General features: G+C 38.1%; 1 protein-coding gene and 2 long non-coding RNA genes across 7 annotated transcripts in view; 1 reads left to right on the forward strand and 2 right to left on the reverse strand.

Annotated features, from left to right (window-relative positions):
- Positions 1–15,973, forward strand: part of LOC311444632 (hyaluronidase PH-20-like) — a 48,392-nt gene extending 32,419 nt beyond the window's left edge. For 4 of the 5 annotated variants that reach the window (XM_084535904.1, XM_084535905.1, XM_084535907.1 and 1 more), the window contains exons 2-4: positions 5,888–7,077; positions 9,035–9,124; positions 10,914–15,973. In XM_084535904.1, coding sequence (XP_084392030.1) covers positions 6,109–7,077; positions 9,035–9,124; positions 10,914–11,564 — 1,710 coding nt within the window. In that variant the 5' untranslated portion in view covers positions 5,888–6,108 and the 3' untranslated portion in view covers positions 11,565–15,973. The remainder of the gene's footprint in view (positions 1–5,887; positions 7,078–9,034; positions 9,125–10,913) is intronic. The other variant, XM_084535908.1, reaches the window with a different exon arrangement.
- LOC311444667 lies at positions 920–11,441 on the reverse strand. The gene is made up of 4 exons (XR_014697998.1): positions 11,345–11,441; positions 9,003–9,093; positions 4,007–4,071; positions 920–1,627 (listed from the first exon to the last, which is right to left on the reverse strand). It is a non-coding gene; the product is annotated as an uncharacterized lncRNA (long non-coding RNA).
- On the reverse strand, positions 14,977–21,560 carry LOC311444666. The gene is made up of 3 exons (XR_014697997.1): positions 21,454–21,560; positions 20,867–20,949; positions 14,977–15,110 (listed from the first exon to the last, which is right to left on the reverse strand). It is a non-coding gene; the product is annotated as an uncharacterized lncRNA (long non-coding RNA).
- Between the last annotated feature and the right edge of the window lie 25 nt (positions 21,561–21,585).

Here is a 21,585-nt window from a genome sequence, read left to right on the forward strand (position 1 = left end):
TTTCTTAATGGAGTATTGTAATCCTCCAGGTTATTGACTCCCCTTGAGACCATCCACACACCTGTAGGCATAACACTGCCTTGTTTGGAAGAGCTCACTTGCAAGATCTAGTAAGCTGCCTAGGAAGCCTGTTTTTGTACTGCAGCTCCAAGCACATGGCCATCTGCACTACAGCAGATGCAAAAACTCTCTTGCAAAAACTGCTGTCCAAAAGAGTTTTAAATGGTATCAGAACACAAGGTCTGGCAGCAAAGCAAAAGACATTGAGCATTTTAGGAACGGAATTACAAAGCATTATTTTGATGAAACTATTCAAAGCTTATTTAATTTACTGAGTTGTGTCCCCCTGGGATAGGGGAACTGATGAAAATTACACCTACAACCTTGTCAGGCAGTTAGAGGGAAAGTCAGGTTGAAAGCACGGGCTAAAACAGAAAGCAGGTGTTGAGGTTTTTTTGTTTTTTGTTTTTTGTTTTTTTTCCTGAAAGCTTCTGATTAGAATTATTCAATACGGTTTGGTGTGATACGGTAAAGAATATTTAACTAAAAACAGGCCAAAGGAAAACACTGGTTGCCTTTAAAAATGCGGCTGTGATTTTCCCAATATTCTACATTAGGGCAGTAGTAATGTAGTACAGAAATGTGATTCAAATCTACCCCCAACGTGATGTGTGCTTTAATTAGCTGTTTACTAATTGATATTAATGGTAGATATATGTTTTCACATGACATTGACTAGTAGTGCATATTTTTAATAATTTCAAAGCCTGCTACGGAGTTCTTCACAAAGTGACAAGTGATGGACTCTTATCTTGTCCTTGATTCCTCTGCAATGGAAACTGTCATTACAGAAATTGAGTTCTGCCAAGCCTAATTATACACAATACAGCAACAGAAATTTTCCAAATACTTTTGGAAATGTGTTCAGACAGTTTATTTGGCTAACTCACAACAAAATCAAATCAGAACATCAATAAACAGGCTGCTAGGATATTACAGAACTTTACAGAATTCAGAATTAGGACTTGCAAGAGAAAAAAATGAGAAATTAAGAGGAGTACAGAAAAATAATTGTAAATATTAACAAAAACATATAGCTAAATCACATGTAAATAATCAAACAGTAGTTTGACGAAATCTTTCATATATACATTTTTATAGGAAGGCTATTTACAACCTGGATGCTCAGCTGCTGACCTTTACAACATCCACATATTTTGATTTCTTCCACGGGCAACTTAAAATCCTCTCAAGCTGGGAATACCAGCACAGAAATTTGTTTGGAGGTTTTCTCAGGCTTCAGGTCCTCACACAGCCATTGCCTTGTACTCAAAAGCAGAACTAAAGAATGGGAGTAAGCAATCATGAAAGCACTGTTTTGGCAGTCATTGATGATAAGGACAGCTACAGCACTGGGGTGTAGTTTGGCAAGCATTTCTTAAATCATCTGTGCTGGCTAAACTAGCCAGTTTTGCTGGTTTGTGTAGTTAGTCAGAAAAAAAACCTTCCTCTCTTCCCTTTTGGCTGAGGTGCTTTTAACTTGAGCGACTCATCGTGTGACCCCACAGACAGCTGTAGTAGTTCAAGTGAGAAGATTATGCTGAAGTGAGGATGGAGTTTTAGAAACCTGTCAAAATAAATGCATACCAAATTCTGACTTTACAGACAAGTGCATCTCAGTCCATTTCTAACAATGAGGTTAAATCCCACTATGTGAAGGCCATCCTTCATGTTTAATGTTTGATAAGGTTAAATTTGCCATCAGCTGTGCAGCACATATGGTTCATGCTTAGAGAGCTGCACCTTCTTCCCAAGGAGCTTCTTACCCCTCACAAGCGTTAATGTTATTATCACAATGTCTGAGTGTGTTTGTGTTAATTGAATATCATTCAATTGCCTTCTATTTTAGAAATTCCCAAATGACCCCAGTGGGGAGTGCATTGCAGTTGCAGGATTATTCTTCCATTCCTTCTATGGCTCTGCTGATGACTATTTATGACTCTAATACCTGCCTGTAATGAAAAAACAGCCTCTCGCCCAGGATATGCACCTCTAAAAGGAGCACAATGGTTTAAATCCTCTCTAGGTTGTAGTTCCAGCAGCACTAGTGGTTTCACACACAGTTTTTTCTACTGATCCCTTAAAAATACAGATACTGACAGCATGAACTGCTAACAGTGTGAACTGCTTTGATCCTCTTTGAGGGAACCATGAGCCTATGAACTGTATTGGTATTGATGGTACCTTTTGGTTTAAAAAACAAACAAACTTCGGATTCTACTTCAGGTTCCAAAGTTAAATACACTTGACTTGACTAAGTTATGTCTATTTATTTCAAGGCTAAACTTGGAGTCTCCCATTTATTTTTCATTAAAAAAAAAAAAAAAGCTAAGAAAAAAATAAAAAAGCTAAATTCTTCTAACACATCAGGAATATAAGCCAAAGAGCATATCCAATAATTTTTGATAGGACATATAATCAGGTTATGGTGCATAATATTTGTGTGAAGTTCAAGTGTACATAAAGTACTCTTCTCCCTTTTATTTTCTAACTTTTTTTTTGGCCAAGTGGGTCATTTTTTTTTTCAGGGTCACATAATGTGGCCCAGTTCTATGACAGCATAGCTTCCAAAATATGGGAGCACACTTGTATTTTCAATCATGTGTGTTTCTGCAGTCAGTTTATGCTGTGAAAAATGATAAAATAATTAAACCAAGAAAATTCCTGTGATTTCTTCTAATACAACCTTTACAAATGCCAAATTCAGGAAAATCTAAAGCAGTAGCTGCTTCTTTAGATGAAGGGCATTTAGATCCATCAGTATGTACTTCTAGTTAGATAGCCCCAGAGCAATTAGTGTTAATATATTGTAAAGATATTGACTTTTTGACAAAGACAAGAGCAGCTTTATTACTCAGCTTGCTTAGATTGGCATTCAAGGAGACTGAAAAGAGTAGCATTTATTAGAGCTGTCATCGTTAGGTTGGGCTAAAGGCAAACCTTTTAAGTGGAAGCTATCACATAAAGTAATCTATTAGCTTATACCCAGCAGAGTATATTACAGCAAGATTTGGAGAACTATTTCCCAACAATGTTAAACTAAACTTTGCAAGATTAACCAATAATAAATAACTGAGTTCTAGCTAAATCAGTAAATACAGTATTCAAAGCAATGCTTTCCTCTTAATCTCTGTAACAATGTCCCGTTAATGAAATCCACTTATGAAAAAGATTATAGGAACAAAGAAAAAAAAATTTCCTGTAGTTTTCTGACCTCAGTGGAGGCAAGAAATCATTCATAGCCAGAGCCAGAGGCACAATAAGGGCTGAACTACTCCTACAACTCCTTTTTTGAAGTGATTCCACTTCAATATGACAAAAATTACATGAAGGATCACTATCTTGGCAAATGCCAGTGTATATCAGCTCTTTATGTGTGATAATTTAATTTCATTTTATTAAGTTGCATTTGCATAAGTGCAAAATATTTTTGTCCAAAATTTCTCTATGGAATGTTTTTATTTTGTCCTGGAAGTCTGTCCGTATCATGTCAGTATGAAGTCCGTATCACTTCGTTTGGTTATTGTAGGATCCAGCAAGGAGAGACACTGTCGGACCTCAGAGTTACAAATACAGAAGGTGAAGGTTGGGGTCAGTCTTAGCTGCAGTGCCTATGAGATGGTAGAGTTTAGGATCCTGAAAAGTAGGAACAAGGCAAAACAAGACAAGACCACAACCTTGAGAGCAGACTTAGGCCTTCTCAGAGATTGACTTGGAAACATCCTCTGAGATAGCCCTGGTGAGAAGAGGGGTCCAGGACAGTTGTTTAATCTTCTCTGGGCTCAAGAATGGTCCTTCCTCGTGCAGAAGAGCTATCTAAGAGGAGGCCTGTATGAATGAAGAAGGAGCTCTGACAAAGCTCAAACATAAAGGGAAGCACACATGAGATGGGAGCAGGGATACTGTCTGAGTGTGTAAGGATGGTGTTAACAAAGGCAAAACCCACCTGGAGTTGAATCTGGCAAGACATGTGAAAGGCAACATGAAGAGCTTCTACAGGTCTATCAGAAGCTGAAGGAAGACAAGGAAAAATGTGTGTTCACAGCTGAATGAGGCAGGAGATCTGGTAGTAATGGACATGGAGAAGGCCAAGATACCCAGTGCTGCCTTCACCTCAGTCCTTACTGGAAAGACTGGCCTTCTGGGACCCCAGGCTCCTTAGACCCATATAGACTGAAGCAAGGAAGACTCACCCTCAGTGGAGGAAAATCAGGTTAGGGAACATTTAAACAAACTGGCCATATACAAGCCTATGGGATGTAATGGTACATGCACATGAGTGCTGAAGGAGATGGTTGATGTCATTGCAAGTACTATTAACTCTTAATAATCTTTAAAAGGTCATGGTGACTGGGGGAGGGTTCTGAGACCTGAGAAAGAAAATGTCACCCCTATCTTCAAGAAGGGCAAAACCAAAGATCCAGAGAACTACAAGCTGGTCAACCCAACCTCACCTTGATCCCTGAGAAGTTAATGAAGCAAATAATCCTGGAAAATTCTTCCAAACACTAAGGACAAGAAGGTGATTGGAAGTAGTCACCATAGATTTACAAAGAGGAAATCATTCCTCATCAACCTGATCGCCTTTCATAATGAGATGACTGCCTTGGTGGACAAGGGGAGAGCAGTGGATATTGTTGATCTTGATTATAGTGAGACTTTCAACACTCTCTCCCATAGCATTCTCACTGATGAAGTACAGGCTAGGTATATGGATGGTGAACCTGAAAACGGCCTGAACTGGCAGGCTCTAAGGGCTGTGATCAGTGCCAGGAAGTCCACCAGAGGCCTGTTTCTGGTAATATACACTACGGGTTCAATGTGGGCCCAACACTCTTTAACATCTTCATTAATTATCTGGGTGATGGGCATTCCCAGACACACTATGGCCCATTTCATGGTGTCTCCCATATTTTCCTCCATGCTCTCACCTGCCTTTGATACTCTGTGGCCTAACCATGAGGCTGCCAGGGGAAGTGACAGATCCAGATATGAACTGTCTCAAAATCAGGAGGGAAGTGGATTCAGGTAAGCTTCTGCACAGAGGAATGCTTTAGCTGTCTGTCTGCTATGTAAAAGTTGACCACACCATGACTACCACCACTGCTATTATGTTCTTGAATAAAAGTAAGCGTGACTGCTCATTGTGTATGTATGGACAACCTCAGCTTTCTTAATGAATTACATTCCTAGGTAGACTTGGCCTTCTTGTCACTAAATCTGTAAATCTCAAATGGTCTCAAGCTACAGATAGATGGCCATATGCCAAGATTATATGCAGTTTTTGAACCTGTTTTAAAACTTCTGGACAGAAGACAGAGTGTCTATCATATCATGGATACTTCACTTAAATGAGTTTATATAGATTGTTTTCTTGGATGTAAGCCATAGTTTGGGTTCCAATTTTGTGTTATCTTGGATCTTCCCCTAAGTGCTCTGTACAATTAATCAATTAAGACCTCAAACTTTTATATTTTAAGATAAGTGAGAATTATTACTGATAGATTACTGTTGACTAACAGAAGACATTGTGAGACTGCTCATGTTTACAGGCATCATTCACAGCCACAATCAAGACTACCAAACATGCTCATTCTGATTCACAACTCACTGTATACTATTTCACTGACAATTTTCACTGTTCTTACATACTTATGTCCTCTAAGATTGTACATTGTGCTTTTCCTTCAAGAGTTCAAGAGGGAATTTTACTCAAAGATGACAATATATTCAAAACCATAAATGGTATTTGTTTCACAGTTAGAAAAGAAGGTTTTATCCCCACTTACTTTATCTTTTTTTTTTTTTTTTTTTTTTTCTGCATTAGGTTTTAAAAATTGTTCAGACTTTTGCTCCAGTCTGAAATTGTAGAGAGCCTTGCATAAAGGACATGCCGATTTTACACCTCAAGAACATTGCTTAATAGCTTTAATCTGAAGAAATATATTATATGGTAAAGCTTCCAACAGACTACCAAACTTGTCAACACCCAGAGAGCATTTAATTTTTGTTGGATCAGAAGCACTTAATACCATTGCAATTGTTACAATGGAAACTCTAAGACAAATACAAAGTTTTGGAATTTGTGTTACCTGTATGTATCCTATAGCATCCGGTATGGTGTTCGCCACTGTTCTAGTTTCTTGCTGCTCATCTCTGAACATAAGAGCTCGTCCACTTATTTCTAATTCGCCATTCCTTTCTATCTGGAATGCTCCTACTGAACTTTGTTCTGAAAGGACTGGAGTGCATCTGGATATGACATTTTTTTCTCTCATTGGAAGTACATTGAAGACATCCATTGGGCAAAACATTACTCTATTCTACCCAGACAGACTTGGTTACTATCCTTACATAAACGAAATCACAGGAGAGGCATTCAATGGAGGACTCCCCCAACTCTTGCAGCTGGAGAATCATTTAAAAAAAGCCAAAGAGGACATCCAGTTCTATATTCCTTCAGATGAACAATCTGGATTGGCTGTCATTGACTGGGAAAACTGGAGACCTCTGTGGATAAGGAATTGGGGATCAAAAGACATTTATAGACAGGAATCCATTGATCTCGTTCAGCAGAGAGACATAAGTCTATCAGAAGCTGAAGCCAGGACTATAGCTAAAATGAAATTTGAAGCTGCAGCAAAATCTATTATGTTGGAGTCTTTGAAGCTGGGCATAGCAATGAAACCAAAACGTCTATGGGGATACTACCTTTACCCAGACTGTTATAACTATGATTACAAACAAAACCCACATAATTATACGGGAACCTGTTTGGATATTGAAATAGCAAGAAATAATGAGCTTAATTGGTTGTGGGAGAAAAGCACAGCACTTTATCCATCTGTCTATCTAGAGACAGCCTTAAGATCTTCCAGAAATGCCCAACTCTTTGTTCGCAACAGAGTTCAAGAAGCCATTAGAGTTTCGTATGTCTCCAATTCTACTTACCCCCTTCCAGTTTTTGTGTATACACGACCAGTATTCACCGATGTCTATGAGGAATATCTCTCTCAGGTGAGTGGAGCTACACTTTAAATATTTCAAAATGAAGTGGAAAGAAATTACTAGGTGACACTTGTTTAGCAAAGATACTAATTTGTTTCAGGAAAAAAAGTATGTAGATTTTGCATAAAAATAAATTAATCTATCAACTAAGTATGTGCAAACCGAACAGTAAGAGGTTTATTTTCAAGCCTTCCTAATGAAATTACTAATTATTTACTAAATAATAATTTGCACTCTGAACAGTCCTCACATGTTGCAAAATGTTAGAAAGCTAAAAAGCATAATTTAGTATGTTTACTCAGAGGAAAGAATAACCTTTCCAAGAGAATTAGTAAAACTGGGCTGGCCAAATGTCTGCTTTTAAAAGTTATAAGGAAAAACAATAAAAGTGATTTAAAAAAATTATTTTTATTTTTTATTATAGAAGTGCTTCTTACTCTTTGCTCTTCACTTTGATAAGTAGGAGATATATCTCTCCTGCTTTTGTAAGAGGACTGTAGAAGGACATTAAAGATGATTGGTGTAAGATCTTCTCATACTTTCATGCCTCTCCCACTCCTCGGTGTACATTTGGAGAATGAGAGGTCACTCAGCAATCACTTCCGTGTCCAGAAAGTTAACCTTTTTCTTCTTTTGAAATTATGAGGTGCATATTAAGACAACTTTTATTGCAGGAGTTCTTAAACAGTAAATTACCCTTCTTCCACCCCAATTCATCTGATTTTTCTGATGATAATTTAATTAGTTCTCTAAAGTCAAAGAACTTCCTTGCCTGTCTAGGACTTGAAGTACTGATGCAAAATTCAATTTTTAAAAATCAAAGCAAGGACATTAAGTTTGCTGATTCTTTGGTAAATGGGTTTTAAAGCTGGTGAGGAAATTCTGTCCTTAGGTGTACTGGGGTAGCCTCCTAAATGGCATATCAGTATCTCACGGGTTTGTCAAGGTTAGCCTCTGTTTAAGGTCTAACCAACTTATTACACTCCTGGCTACACCTTTTAATATTTTTTTATATATAAGCTATCATTGATACCACCACTTTGGAAAACCTTTTCCTGGTCATCCAGGTCACAAAGAAGGGGAAGTCAGGGGAAGTGGTCCTGGTGACTGCCTTGTGTCCTCCAGCATCCTAGTTGGAGCATCACTGAGCATTTCCCCCTGCTCTGTGCATATCTTTGAGGAAGAGGGTGTGCTGTTACAGTCCCTGATGGGTTTCTTGTTACTCACTGAAACCCTCCCTTCCTTCCTTTTCATGTTGTTCTCCACAGAAAGTTTTTTCCTTGTTCTTTTTCTATCCATAGTTCTCTCCCATCCCACATGGGTTTTCATGTTTTGTTAGTGCTGGGCTAATAGCTGACTCTAGAAAGAGAGCTGAACAGAAACAAATTTCCCAGATCAATCTCTGTAAAAGGCCAGAGGCATCCTCCTGAGAAAATAGATTGCTGTTGGTGAAAGCTATTTTCTTGCTACTTTTCAGCTTCAGCACTTTCTGGTAACTGAAATTAAGTACAAACCAAACCAACCAACCAAAAATAATAAGAAGAAGAACCAGACGCCTCCCTCCTCCCACCCACCCACCTGTGCTTTCCAGCCTCTGTTTCAGGCAGCATTAGTGAAATTGGTTACTACCAGTTGAGCAGTCAGGAAGCAATGCAGCAAAATAAATCTTAAAATGGTTGGTGGAGTGTATGGGCCAAACCACTGGCTCAGTTTTACAGTCATGTTTTCCTAACCAGATGACATATATACACTGGAGATAGTTGGCAGTATTTTCTAGTATCACCTGCTCAACTCCATCCCATAATAACGTAGTGTAATTGTGAGCAGAATGTTTGCATTGTGCATAATTGCTTGCTGTTTTCAGAGTGGTAATTTTGGCTATGTAATTTACTATATGTATTATACCTTTTGCCCATATGTTATAGCTTACTTACATCAGTAGGATTCTTTCCACATTCACTCTCAGGATGACCTGGTAAATACCATTGGAGAGTCTGCTGCACTGGGTGCTTCTGGAGTCGTGATCTGGGGCGATATGAATTTAACACAAAGTAAGGTATGCCAGATTAATGATTAATATGACATTTTTAAAGAAAAAATAAAGTGAAAAAGATATAAAACATTATAATTATTTACATCATATTTTCTACTTTAAAAATGAATCCATATTGTCAGCAGACTTACTGTCTTCACTAATTATAAAAACAAACAAACAAACAAACAAAAAGGCAAAAAAAATATAATCAGGATTTGAAGATTGCCATTGACTACACAGAATAAGAGTTCAATTTTTTGAAATTTCATTGTTGGTGATGAGTAACTGGACAAGCTACTATGATAACTGTAAGTGAGTCACCACCTGTTCACTTAACTTAAGGAAAGAATTCCCATATCTTCATACATTCCACTCACGAGGTACAGAAAAAAAAAAACTTGAACTTGCACAGAACAATTCTTAAAAAAAAAAACAACTTCCACTTTTTATTTATAAAATGGTGCACTTGGCAATAATATTTAACACTAGGAAACACTAGGAGTCAGTATGTGAAATATCAGCTCTAGCCTGTTCTGAGTGCTATAAGTACTACTTTGACTAATTCCAGAGTAAGAAAGGTCTGAGTCAGAAGAGGAAGAAAAATCAGATTGTCTTAGGAAGGTCAAAAACACATTTTGAGAAACATTGTTGTAAGGACATTCAAATATTTGAACTAGCTCATTCATACCCAGGCAAACTGAATAAAATAAACTACTGTATGGGAAGACACTTCTGAAGCCTTTTAGGAGCAAAGAACCAAAAATCTTCAGCACTGCTGAAGCACTACTGTCACAGACAGCATGGCCAAATAAACCTCCACAGCTCTGTAAGGGTCAAATTCTCAGAAGTGTCCCACTGACCATTCTTTGTATGAGAAAGCATATCAACTCTGATTTTTCAAATTTTGAAACTTAAGTGAGCAAACAGGATTTTCTACAACTCAGCCAGACTATGCATTTGTGCACTAATGGCACGTTTTTTCAAGGGTATCACAGTCTGTGGTGTCTCAGCAATGAAATATTACTGCGAGCCTCACTTCTGCATGAACTGGATAAACCAAAATTTTCTAGGCAGGGATTTTAGATATACCTAAAAGAAAAACAATTATGTATACCTCAGATTCATTGAGATGATCTCCTTGGGTCTAACTAGATTTTTCTATGTATTCATGTATGACATTGGGTAAATGGCCCTAAGAAAACATAGATTCAGAAACAAAGAGTTCAACAAACCTCTAGTTATACTGTGCCAAGCATACACAGAATATATGCCAGTTTCATCAAGTAGATGTTGCCCTAACATGGTTTTTGACCATCCTCCCAAAATGCGTTCCATTCAAAAATGCTGTGAAAGGTCCCTATTCCTGCAGCCAGCTGCTTGTGTCAGGGAAAACTGAAGAGTATCACAGGATGACGTAATAGAAAAATTATTTGTTCAGGTTGAAGAAATATTTTGTGCATTTTTTTTCCCTTCAAAATATTTGGGACACATAAAACGGAACTTTTAAAAATGCATCTGATTCAAAGTACTACAGGAAGTGTCATACAGATAAAGTGAAAGCTTAAAGTTATCTACTTTCTAATGCAAGTGCTTTTAGTAACATACTCAACAACCACCTGAGATTATCTTGCTGTGGTCCTTGAATTATATAGCAACTTCTCCTATAAACCTGCTTCCAACAATCAGTTACAACTATTATCAAAACCTCAGGATAAACATTTATAGATATCCACTACAGTACTGTTATTATAATAACAACATTTTATTAGTTTCTGCACTAAACTTTTCAGATATGATGCTCTTTTTACAGAACACCTGTAAGACTCTGGACAACTACCTTAGGAGGACTTTGACTCCTTACCTCATCAATGTCACAATGGCAGCCAGAATCTGTAGCCAAGTATTATGCCAAGATTCTGGTGCCTGTGCACGGAAAAAATGGAATTCCAGTGACTATCTTCACTTGAACCCCAAGAATATTGTCATTCAAATGACAAAGGATGGAAAATACACTTTACAGGGGCAACCAGCATTTCAGGATCTACAAACATTCATAGAAAAATTTGACTGCCACTGTTATGCAGGGCACACTTGTGAACCTAGAGTTAATATCAATGACATCCAATACCTCCATGCTTGCATTTCAGAAGATATTTGTATTCAGATGTCCTCAAATTCACTTTCTAATATAGAAGCTTCTGATGAAAAGATCTTGTCTAACAGGACTGTATTTTCACTTACCTCTCAGAGTAAGGTGACACATCCTGAAATAGAAGACTTCCAACCTGACATTGGAAATAATATACTCCATATAACTGCTGCAGAATATAACACTGTCATGGCTGCCACTATATATGATGTAGAAGCAAATGACACTCGTACTTTCAGTAGTTCTTCGCCCTATAAAATAAGGATGTTTAATCTGCTCTGTTTAATTCTGATTTTTAGAACCTTAATATAAATGACTCATGAAAGTGAGAATATTCTTTTCCCCTAGCTGTGTTTGAAATTCTAAAGGTTTTACTTGCACAGAGAAATCACTTTTGAAAGGTGTAAAATAGGTGCAGCTTTGTAGTCTTATCTGTAACAGGTAGCCTTTTCTATTCCTTAGGTGACATTTCAATTTGAATGTTATTGCTCCAGTTTAGTTCTATAAACTACTATTTGTGCCAAAAATATACTAGTCTGTATATAGTGATTATACCTACGAAAGGATAATCCAGAATGAGAAAGTTGTTTTTACAGTTAATATTTTTAATGGTTACGTTTGAAAAATAAATTTGTTGATGATGCCATTTTATATACAACAAGTTAAACCAGTTAAATCCATCACAATCCATACTTCATTCTGAGCAGTCAACAGGTTTGATGCTCTATGCAGGAATTAATTTCATTCCATATGAATACTAGCTATTAAAAACATGTGGCTTAACTGTAAATCTGTGGGACTTGGCAGCATAAAATTTATTTGATTAATGTGACCCTTTTTCACTTTTCACAATATCTACAAGGACAGTGTGTTTTTTCTTTTAATTATGTATATTCCTAACTCTTGTTCAAAAGTTTTTAGCTTTAACGTAAATGTTGTCTTCAAATATTACAGCTTCATTATTTAAAATTTGAGCTGTAGCCATTAATTCTTCCTTCTTTCTTCTCCTTTTCTTCTCCCAAGTCCACATCTTGTTTCAGATTTCCCCTTCTTGGCTTTCAGTTCTTTTGTCTGCCCAGCACATAACTCACCTTCTTGCTGACACTGGTCTCCAGTCCTGGTTTCTCCATTCAGCCAGCCCTATCCAGTGCATGTGACTGTCTCTGTGCCATTGCGACAAGAGGCTGTGTGCCTTCTCTATGCCTGCCTATTTCCTAACCAAGCTATTTGATGGAAGCCAGTTTGTTCCGTAGGAAAACTCAACAGTGGAAGATGCAGTGATGCTGGGGACCTGGGACTCTCCTTCTTAACCTTCAGTGTCTGTGATCTGTAATCTCAGGACCGACTTTTTGATCTGTCCTGCTCACAAAACCCCAAACCACCTGCCCTGGTGCACAGAAAGCTGCGTGCCACCAAGCGCCCTCTCAGTGGGTGCACTACTGCCACGTGCCATTAGCCAGGGAAGGAAGGCAGACAGCAGTTGATGGGTAAGATGGTGGAAGAGGTAATACCTATATCTGGAGAAGAGTCTGGTGGAAGACAGACATGGAAAGCATGCCACTGGGGACACTGCAGGCCAGGCCACAGGGTCAAACCACTTTCTTTCAGCTCCGAAGAGAAATGGCAAGCACACAAGACCCATGCCTTCACTGAAGATGTTCAGCTGTCTTGCAGAGACAATGTGGCTTGTATGTTCCTTGCAAAGGAGAGACATGAAAGAACCTTGTGTATTCTGCACCGGATTCAGAGAAAATCAGTTACTCAAGTCAAAGACATGTCAATACCCACTCATAAACACAGTGTCATCATAACTACAGTAAGGCTCTTTGCGTAGTATTATTTTATTGACAAAAGCAACATTGAAGTAGCATATATACCTCAGAAGGAAAACATTCCAGTTTCACATTGAGGCCAGTTATGATTTATGTACAGTTTAAGCATTTAGAAGCAATTAACTGCAGTTCATTTGATAAAATAATATTTCCAAATTGTTATGTCAGATGCTTAATAGAAGGCTTGACTTCTAATGGGTAAAGAGTGGTTGCTGGCAGGGATAGATTAAAAAAATCTCCCTAGAGCTAGGCATGATCTGCATAAATAAATCATCACCTCACACAGATACAACGTGCCTCACTAATGGAACTACCTGGAATTTCAATATAGTAGCCCTTTACTTACAAAAAGTTAATGCCTAAATCCAGCAGAAAACCCATATGACAGCCAACGCCTTCAAATTTTCAGATTGTCAGTCATAACAGATGTGCAGAAAAATAGATGAAGGCTTTAGATTTAACATGGAGAAATAACATTTTATGGCTTTTGGACAGCAAGTTATAAAAAGAAAGTGACGATTTTCTCATTGCATTTATGCTGTTGAGTCCAAAAGTCAAAGCTATTCCTACTATTCAATGTTACAAGTAGACTAATGAGTAAGACTATATTTGTAGCAAACTTTCTGGTACCAAAGAAGCCAGCTGGCTTTGATCACCTCTGTAGAAATGCAGATTCTTCACTGCAACTTTGACAATGTTTGTTTGACCTTGGGTAACCAAAAGCCATCGTATACCTTCTGCATTACTGCTGCATCTGAGGTCCCTCTGTTTCATGTTGAACCTGTGATAACTATCAAAGGATTTCTAAAAGCTGGAAACTTCACTTGTAATGTCTTAGCATATTTTGTATGACTTATATGAAGTTTTATTTTTTCAGCAGAACCCTTTAACACAGCTAAAATTTTATGTTGGCATATAGAGTTTTAGTTCAAAGGCTGCATCACTTTGTTAAATCACAAGTTTCCTGAGGTTAAGCTTCTCTGTAAACAGCTGGCTCTCAGGAAGACACTGGATTTGTATTACTTTGTGATAAGAGAGCTTGCAGGATAACAAAATCCTACGAGTCTTGCCATAAATATCATTGACTATCAGCCAAGTAATAGCAAGCAGAGTGTTGGGGCGGGGATGAAATCATGAGGAAAGAAGTAGGAATGAGTAGAAGAGTTAGGATAGAGCATCTAGGACCTCCCAATAGATGCAAAAGAAGTGAACTGCAGAAGTGAAAGAGTGAAGCAGTAGTGAACATGGACAGTCTTTGTGTACCACAGTTTTTATCTACCTGGTATTTAATGGAGACAATCTTTTCCCAATTCCCACTATAAAGATAAAAGAACACAGTAACTGATATGCTAGATTAGATCCATCCATCTGATCTTTTTCCTGAGAGCAGTTCGGATAGAAAAATGAGAGTAAAGCAGGCCATCACAATAAACTGTCCACAGAAATGCATCTTCCTAAGTTCCATCCATAGTTATCTCGTGCTCTCATGTACCAACCACCTTTTGAATATTCATTTTGGATACTTATGTCACCTACATGTATCTGGAATTCATGCTTTCAATCCTGCAAACTTCATGTCATAGTGAGATTCAGGTCACTTAGCTGCTGTGTATAATTACAGTATTTTCCAAACACAATATTTTGCTCTGCATTATATTTGTCTTGCCTCTTTCTATGTCAGAGTCACCATGGAGTCAGCAAGAGTTTTCATGGAGTAAGGAAGGAGAAAAGAAGGAAAAGGAAAACTGCTCCTTCCATTGCTGGTGACTTATCTTACGTTCAAAGCCAAACTTGTATTCTCCTAAAGCAGACAAAAACAAAAATCACTTACCATTAATTGCACATCCTGTAATCATTAAGTTGTCTCTGTAGCCTTATAGTTTCAGTTTCTGATGTTCTTATATTTTTCATAAGATGAAATACTAGATGAACAATCATTTCACTTTGATTGCTATCCATTATTTTGTACTTCACACTTCCATGTAGAATGGAGGCTGGCAATAGTCCGGGGCTGGGGAATGCTAAACTGGGTTTAATGAAGAGGTATAAATGAAAGATGTTCAAATACCATCAGTGCTCTTCTTAGTGAAAATTTTGCTAAAATTTTCATTAAAATTCTGCTTCTCTGTGTGAAGAATCTGGATCTGGTTTATTGTGTTGCTTATTCTGGGACACCCAAAAATATTAGCACTTTCAAGAGAGATGGTTGTTGGCTTTTACATAATTTGAGCAGAAGTGAAATCATAGTCTAGTCCATGCCTTACAGTTTCTTTCTTGCTTCTCTGTTCAAAAAATAACTGATGCACAAAGAGATTTTGAGATACAGGCCAATAAGACCACTTTGCAGACAGCGTAGGTTGTGACTAGCATCCCAAAGAGTCCAGGAAAATTTGCGTTAATGCTTGCACCATACTGGGACACCCTGCTGTGTATATATAAGCAAAGAGTTGTGTGGAAGAGTTCAGGCCTGTATAAGATGGACTAGGCAACTCCCAGACACAGATTAGATTTGTAGATGTATATATCCATCACATAACATTACAAACAACAGCACAGCAGTCAGTTACATAATTTTGAAATATATTCAATTACAAAGCACAAGTGACCTTTCTAAGGAGACAACTAAATTCTGTCTTTCAAGCATACACAATAAAAAATATTTGGAAGGTTTTTCACAGCCTGTTTGGGCAAGCCTATTCACACTAGCACATACCCACTCTGCCAAGGCAAAGCAGTCTGCAAGATTACGACCTGAGATTTCAACACAGTCATGAGTTTCATTCCAAAGAATAATATCAATACAAAGTAATATTGTATGGTTTCAAAAATATTTACTGCTTTACTGAACTAAGACTTCATCTTTCTTAAATAAATATTTTTTTTACAGTTCTTTTCTTGCAGGTTTTTTTCTTGTCTAACTAAAAAAAAACAGTGTATAAGTGGCTAGAAACAGATTCAAAAAGTTAACTGATCTAACTTCACCCCTTAACAGTTTTAAGTATTTCCTGCAATGTAGCTATCCCAAACCCTTCTGCCAATTTTGCTGGAAAGACTCCACTGAAATTTTAACCGACCGTCATGATATTTTTCTTTATGAAAGATTATGGAAACATAAAGTATTTTAGGTCAATCCTCAGTTCTTGTGTCTGCCAGTCAAGGAGCTGGGTCTTTAGAGAACAGTTCTCTTCTGTAGGTGTTCTAAACCTTCAGCAGATACTTTTCTCCTTGCTGTCAGTAGCACTCAGGACTGCAAAATCCTCCTGCATTTGTTGTCCCTTCATTACATATGAGAAAGTAAAGGGCAGGGAGGTAAAGGGCAACTATCAGTATTAGCATCCTTAAGGGAATTAACTTGGGATTTCATTATGTTCACTAATGTGTTATCACCATCACTGTATATTGATTCTATTTCTCCTTGGCAGTCGTAATTAAATGACATTTTTCAGTGTATCCTTGTATATCCCTTAGTTTATAACTAATTAGGTGTTTATTGATTAGTAATCAGACACAAACAGACAGTATGAAAATTAATGTGAATCACTACTTTGTATGTTGAGCAAACATTTTGTTTCTATGCACACGACTGTGGAGAAGGGTGTTCAGCTGCATACGTGGACCTCAAACAAGGTTCAGTGTCCTTTATCTGCCTTTGTTTTCATCTCAGGAAGCATATCTATTCAACAGAACTTCAAGATTGTGCAGAAGAAATACACCATATGTTGGCAATCTCCTTCTGGAGCATACTGCTCCCCCAGGCTACTACCAGGTTGAGACAAGATGATAGCTTGCCAGTGTCAAGTGATGGTTTCCTGAGGCAGAGACCTAATAACCCCTCATTTAAAAGGGAGGTTAAGGGAACCCTGTGGTTCCGTAATAACAGTATTGTTCATGCCACAACAAAGTAGGAAGTACCTCACTGCTGGGCCCAACTAGTAATTAATGGCACTGGACTAATTATATACAAACAGGCTGTCTGTAAATCCAATGCGTAGTTTAAGTTTTCATTCTGCATATACCAAACTTAGGTAACCAAACTAAAGAGTTCTTGAGTTAAAAACCTTAATCTGCCCTACTCTGTCAGTGTGACAATCCATGCTTAAGTGCTTCTTCACTCCTTTCTTCACTGGAGTATGAGAAAAATTATTAAGATGTCTCTTAATAATTTACTCTCTTAACTACAGAGGCTCTGAGGTTCCAGCCAGTAGAGGGCACGGCTGATGCACATAAACACCAACGGGTGCAGTACAATGCTTTCACTGAGAGCTTCAGTACAGCCTTTCCATTATCCTTAGCAAAGCAGCTGCTTGACTCTTGCCTACTAAGGGAAGACCAGTGCCTAACCCATGCAGTGCCTCGTTAGCAGAAAAGATGTATAGTTTATTCTACTTTTTTTTTTCTTTTTTTTTTTTTTTTTCCCAAACATCTGGTATATCAGGCCAAACTTGAAAATACCAGAGTGAGACATCACTTCTCACGTTCTCCTCTCTAGAGACTTCATTCATCTGAAGACTTCTCATTAAGATCTACAGCTGTCACTAATACCCATGCTTACGCTACAGACAATCAGATGTGATCTCTTTGGAAGTAGTCAGAACTAAAGATGTGAGACACAAACATCTTATATTGATCAAATGTTTGGATCTGTAGTGTTGGTTCAGGTCAAATTTTTCTGACCACATATTTATAGCATCATCATCATTTGAAACATAAGATCTATTGCTAATTTTTTTTATAGCACAAGTGAGTCTCTGCAATGGAGTTATCTACTTTATTACTGTTTCAGAGACAGAGCACTTCCAAGTCTCAATACCCTATGTGCTACATGTCACCATAACACAGCTACACTGTTCCCAAAGTGTGTAAATCTCAATAGACAAGACAGAAAAATGAAATATTTTATCAGTGGTTAAATGTTTCCCAGAGAGATTAAGTGGCTTGCCTAGAGTCACATGGGATAATAAATGGTGGCCTTCTGTGCCCCTGCTCAGGCTTTTAACTACAAGAACAAATGCCCTTTGAGATGCTCATTGTAGCAAGGTAGCAATATTTTTACAATATTCTATTATCAAACAGTCTGTAAACTAAAGAATTGCCTTTCACTGTCATATAGTTTATCACAAAAGTAGGAACATTATAAAAGATTTTAAAACAATATTACAGATCTTTGAACTTGGACAAATACTCCAAGATTTTTTAATATATTGCAATCCTCTAAATGCTGTAACAGATTTCAGTTGGTGTGTAAGCTGAATTAGTGTCTTAAAATTTACCTGCCTATACTCTGCTGGCCTATTACTAGGATATGATAGTTTTTTTTTTTATTATTATTTATTTTTTATTTCCAGAATATGCTACTGTATCTGTAATATAGTTTCTTTAAGCTTGACTATGGGCCTTAAGGACTCCTTCATCATCGAAAAATTCTTGAAAAAATAGACTGCTCTATTTTATGTGAATATTCCCTCATGCAGTAATCAGAACCCCTTCATTCACAGAAACTACCCTTACAAATGGCCCGTCTTTAGTCCATACATTGCCAGCTGGGTGATGTGGATGAGGGAGAAATTCTTATATTTTCAGTTCGAATGCAGCCAGGAACATTTCATCTAGTCATTCAAAAATCAATAACTGCCTTGGCTGAAACAAGATTTTAAAAATAACAAGATTCATAACAGAAAAGAAAAGAACAGTGGTTTGCCTATGAATTATTTCCCCAAATCTGTTTACCCATCCAACAAGAATAGCCTATTTCCCACCTCAACTTTCCCACTCATGTCTCCAGTGATCCCCCTGCTTACATTTAGAGTAAATGGCAATCAGCTAGTTAATTTGTGACTCCTGGTCATGTATATATGTATATATTGAATGACCATTTTGCTGCTCCCAAGAAGCAAGTAAAATAGCTGATTTTGGTTACCTGCTCCTTCAGTGCTGGACCTGATCAAGTTCCTTCCTTCCATCGTGTCACCAATTTTCAAAAAACTTTGAGAGCTGTACCATGCTCTGAAATTGCCTGAAGACACCACTACTGCCCCAGTTTTAAGAGCAGCATCTAAAATTCTAGCTTTAACCAAAAACACCAAAGCTTTTCATCTTGTAAATTAACTACACCATTTTCTATCTTAATTTCTTACCTAAGAAAAAGAGACTTATGAAGTTGTTTTGTCTACAACTTTACCAGCTACCTGACCATCCATTTTCATAGTGCTTTTTAAACCCTAAGAACAACTTCAGTTACCATGGGCAGAAGCTTTAATCTGTCATGTTTCTACAAACTTCAAAAGAGGTAGTGGTTGATATGGGAGAAGAACATGAACAAGTTTCTCCACTGAATGAACTACAAGTATTCTATCTGGCAAACAACTTGGCCATTTTGTATTCTGTTTGCTGAAGGCAGTTAGTCTTGGGTGTATGCATAGCTGTGGATCAAGAAGGTAGCAGTGGAGACATGAAGACAGAGGAAAAGTGGAGTTATTGTAGAAAAGAAGGAGTTTATGGTTCTTAGCTCCTTAGGAAACTAAATTCACTAGTTGTTCTGCTTAGGACACAACTCTATTTAAGAAAAGTCATTGAAGTTATATATTTGTTGGCAGCCTGTAAGCTCCTCCCATGACTTCCCATATTGTTCATTTAGATTTATGAATCATTGAGGTTAATGCTTTCCCATTTTAACTTCACCCTATACTTAGCACTAAGGATTGAGACCAGTGAACTACCACAGTAAGAAGAAACACAAATAATTAGGGCAACTCCCATCTCTTGAGTGCAAACTCCAAAACTCAGAAAAACATAAGATTACACAACTCTTAACTGGAGTCGGTCTTAGGTATGAGCAAACAATTGTTTCAGTTGCTGAGCCACACAACCTCCAGTTTACTATGTTTATTCATAAGTATAAAAAGCTGTGAAAATAATGTTAGCATTAAAAATACGAATTCCCAATGACATAAGAATGGTCATATCAGATCCAATGATCCGTCTTTCTAGCCCAGAACCTTGCCCCCAAAACTGGGGAATCAAGAGTAATTAGGAAATAGCTTTAAGACAAAGGGACCATATCAGTATCAAGGGCAACACCTTATGCTAATGAAAAAAAAAAAAAATAAAAAAGCCTCCTCTTATTTGTTTGGGACTTGCCACTTAGTTAATATCTGCTTTCCTTCAGACTTTAATAAGAGAAGCAATGAAAAACAATTTTCTAGAACTAACGTTGGGTGGCAAGGCCAGTTCCAGCACCCTATTTTCTTCTGAAAATGTTCAATTGAATTTACAAGGATAAATAAATATCTACCAAAAAAAATCAAAAAATCACAGAATTACATTATGAGTCATTTTGACTGTATATATGACCAGGGCATGAAGAAGCATAACAATCTTTCACCTTTACAGCTAGCCCAGAATCAATTGCTCTTGACAGTAATGTCACAACAGCTTCCAGTTATTGGATGGACATAACCAGGGAGCTTTACTGCATTTTGGAAAATGACGAATTCTGTTTTTAAATAGGCATGAAAAATGAATTTCTAAATGGTTTGATGAATTTGCTATGTCTCAAAGGTAGAAATATCCATATTACATTTTTGAAGTGCTTTGCTTATATCTGTAAAAAAGTTCATCAACCAATACCCAGCACTGTAACGTCCTAGAGTATCATGTATAATTTAAATGACAACTTCTGAGCTTGGCAGATGGATCCGGGTTAAGTGTTACCTCTGTAATTTTAGGGAAAACAAGCCTTTATTTAATGCTGTGTGGCAAGACAGTATGCTAAATGTCACTTACCTAGTACAGGCAAAAGACAACTCCTTGTGATGCTGCATATCTTGTCACTGCCAGCTACGCAAAACAGCCATAACAGGCATCTCCTGTTGAGGCAGGGAAGCATGTTAAGGGAGACTCTCCAAACGTTGTCAGAGAAGAACCCAAATAAAAACATGCTAAGCCTGGAACTGCCAGTCTGTCCCCATGCAGAGAACAATTTAGGAAAAGACTTTTATGCGGGAAGTGGAAGCACGAGGGCTATGAGAACTGTCATCGTGGGAGGTGGAACTACAAAACAGATCCCACAAAGGAGACTGAGTCCTCCAAATCTTATAAACAAGTGCTGCATGGCTGCAATTTGTGGGATGGTGGGTCCCGGTCCCAGCTCCATGCCCACACTGGGGGTCTCTGGGACACCCTGTCCTGCCCCCTCACAGCACTCTCCAGCCACAGACCGGTTGTTTCACCTCGCAGGGCCCTCGCTGTGCCCAGCCTGCCCACCACCAGCTAAGCGACCCCAGGGCCACCCCGCTGCTTCCCGAGGCCTGCGGTGCCCCACGCCACAGCGCCAGGCAGACACAGCCCGTGAGGTCCCACGGGGCACCCACATTGGAGCCGACTGATGCCCTGGGGTGACAGACGATGTGTCAGACTATATGACAGGCGATGTGACAGGAGATGTGACGACCCCGGGGCCATCCCCGCCCGGGCCCCTCCTTCACCCCTCGGGGTCCGCCCGC

The sequence above is a fragment of the Aythya ferina genome (assembly GCF_964211825.1).
Source record: "Aythya ferina genome assembly, chromosome: 1".
Classification (NCBI taxonomy): domain Eukaryota; kingdom Metazoa; phylum Chordata; class Aves; order Anseriformes; family Anatidae; genus Aythya; species Aythya ferina.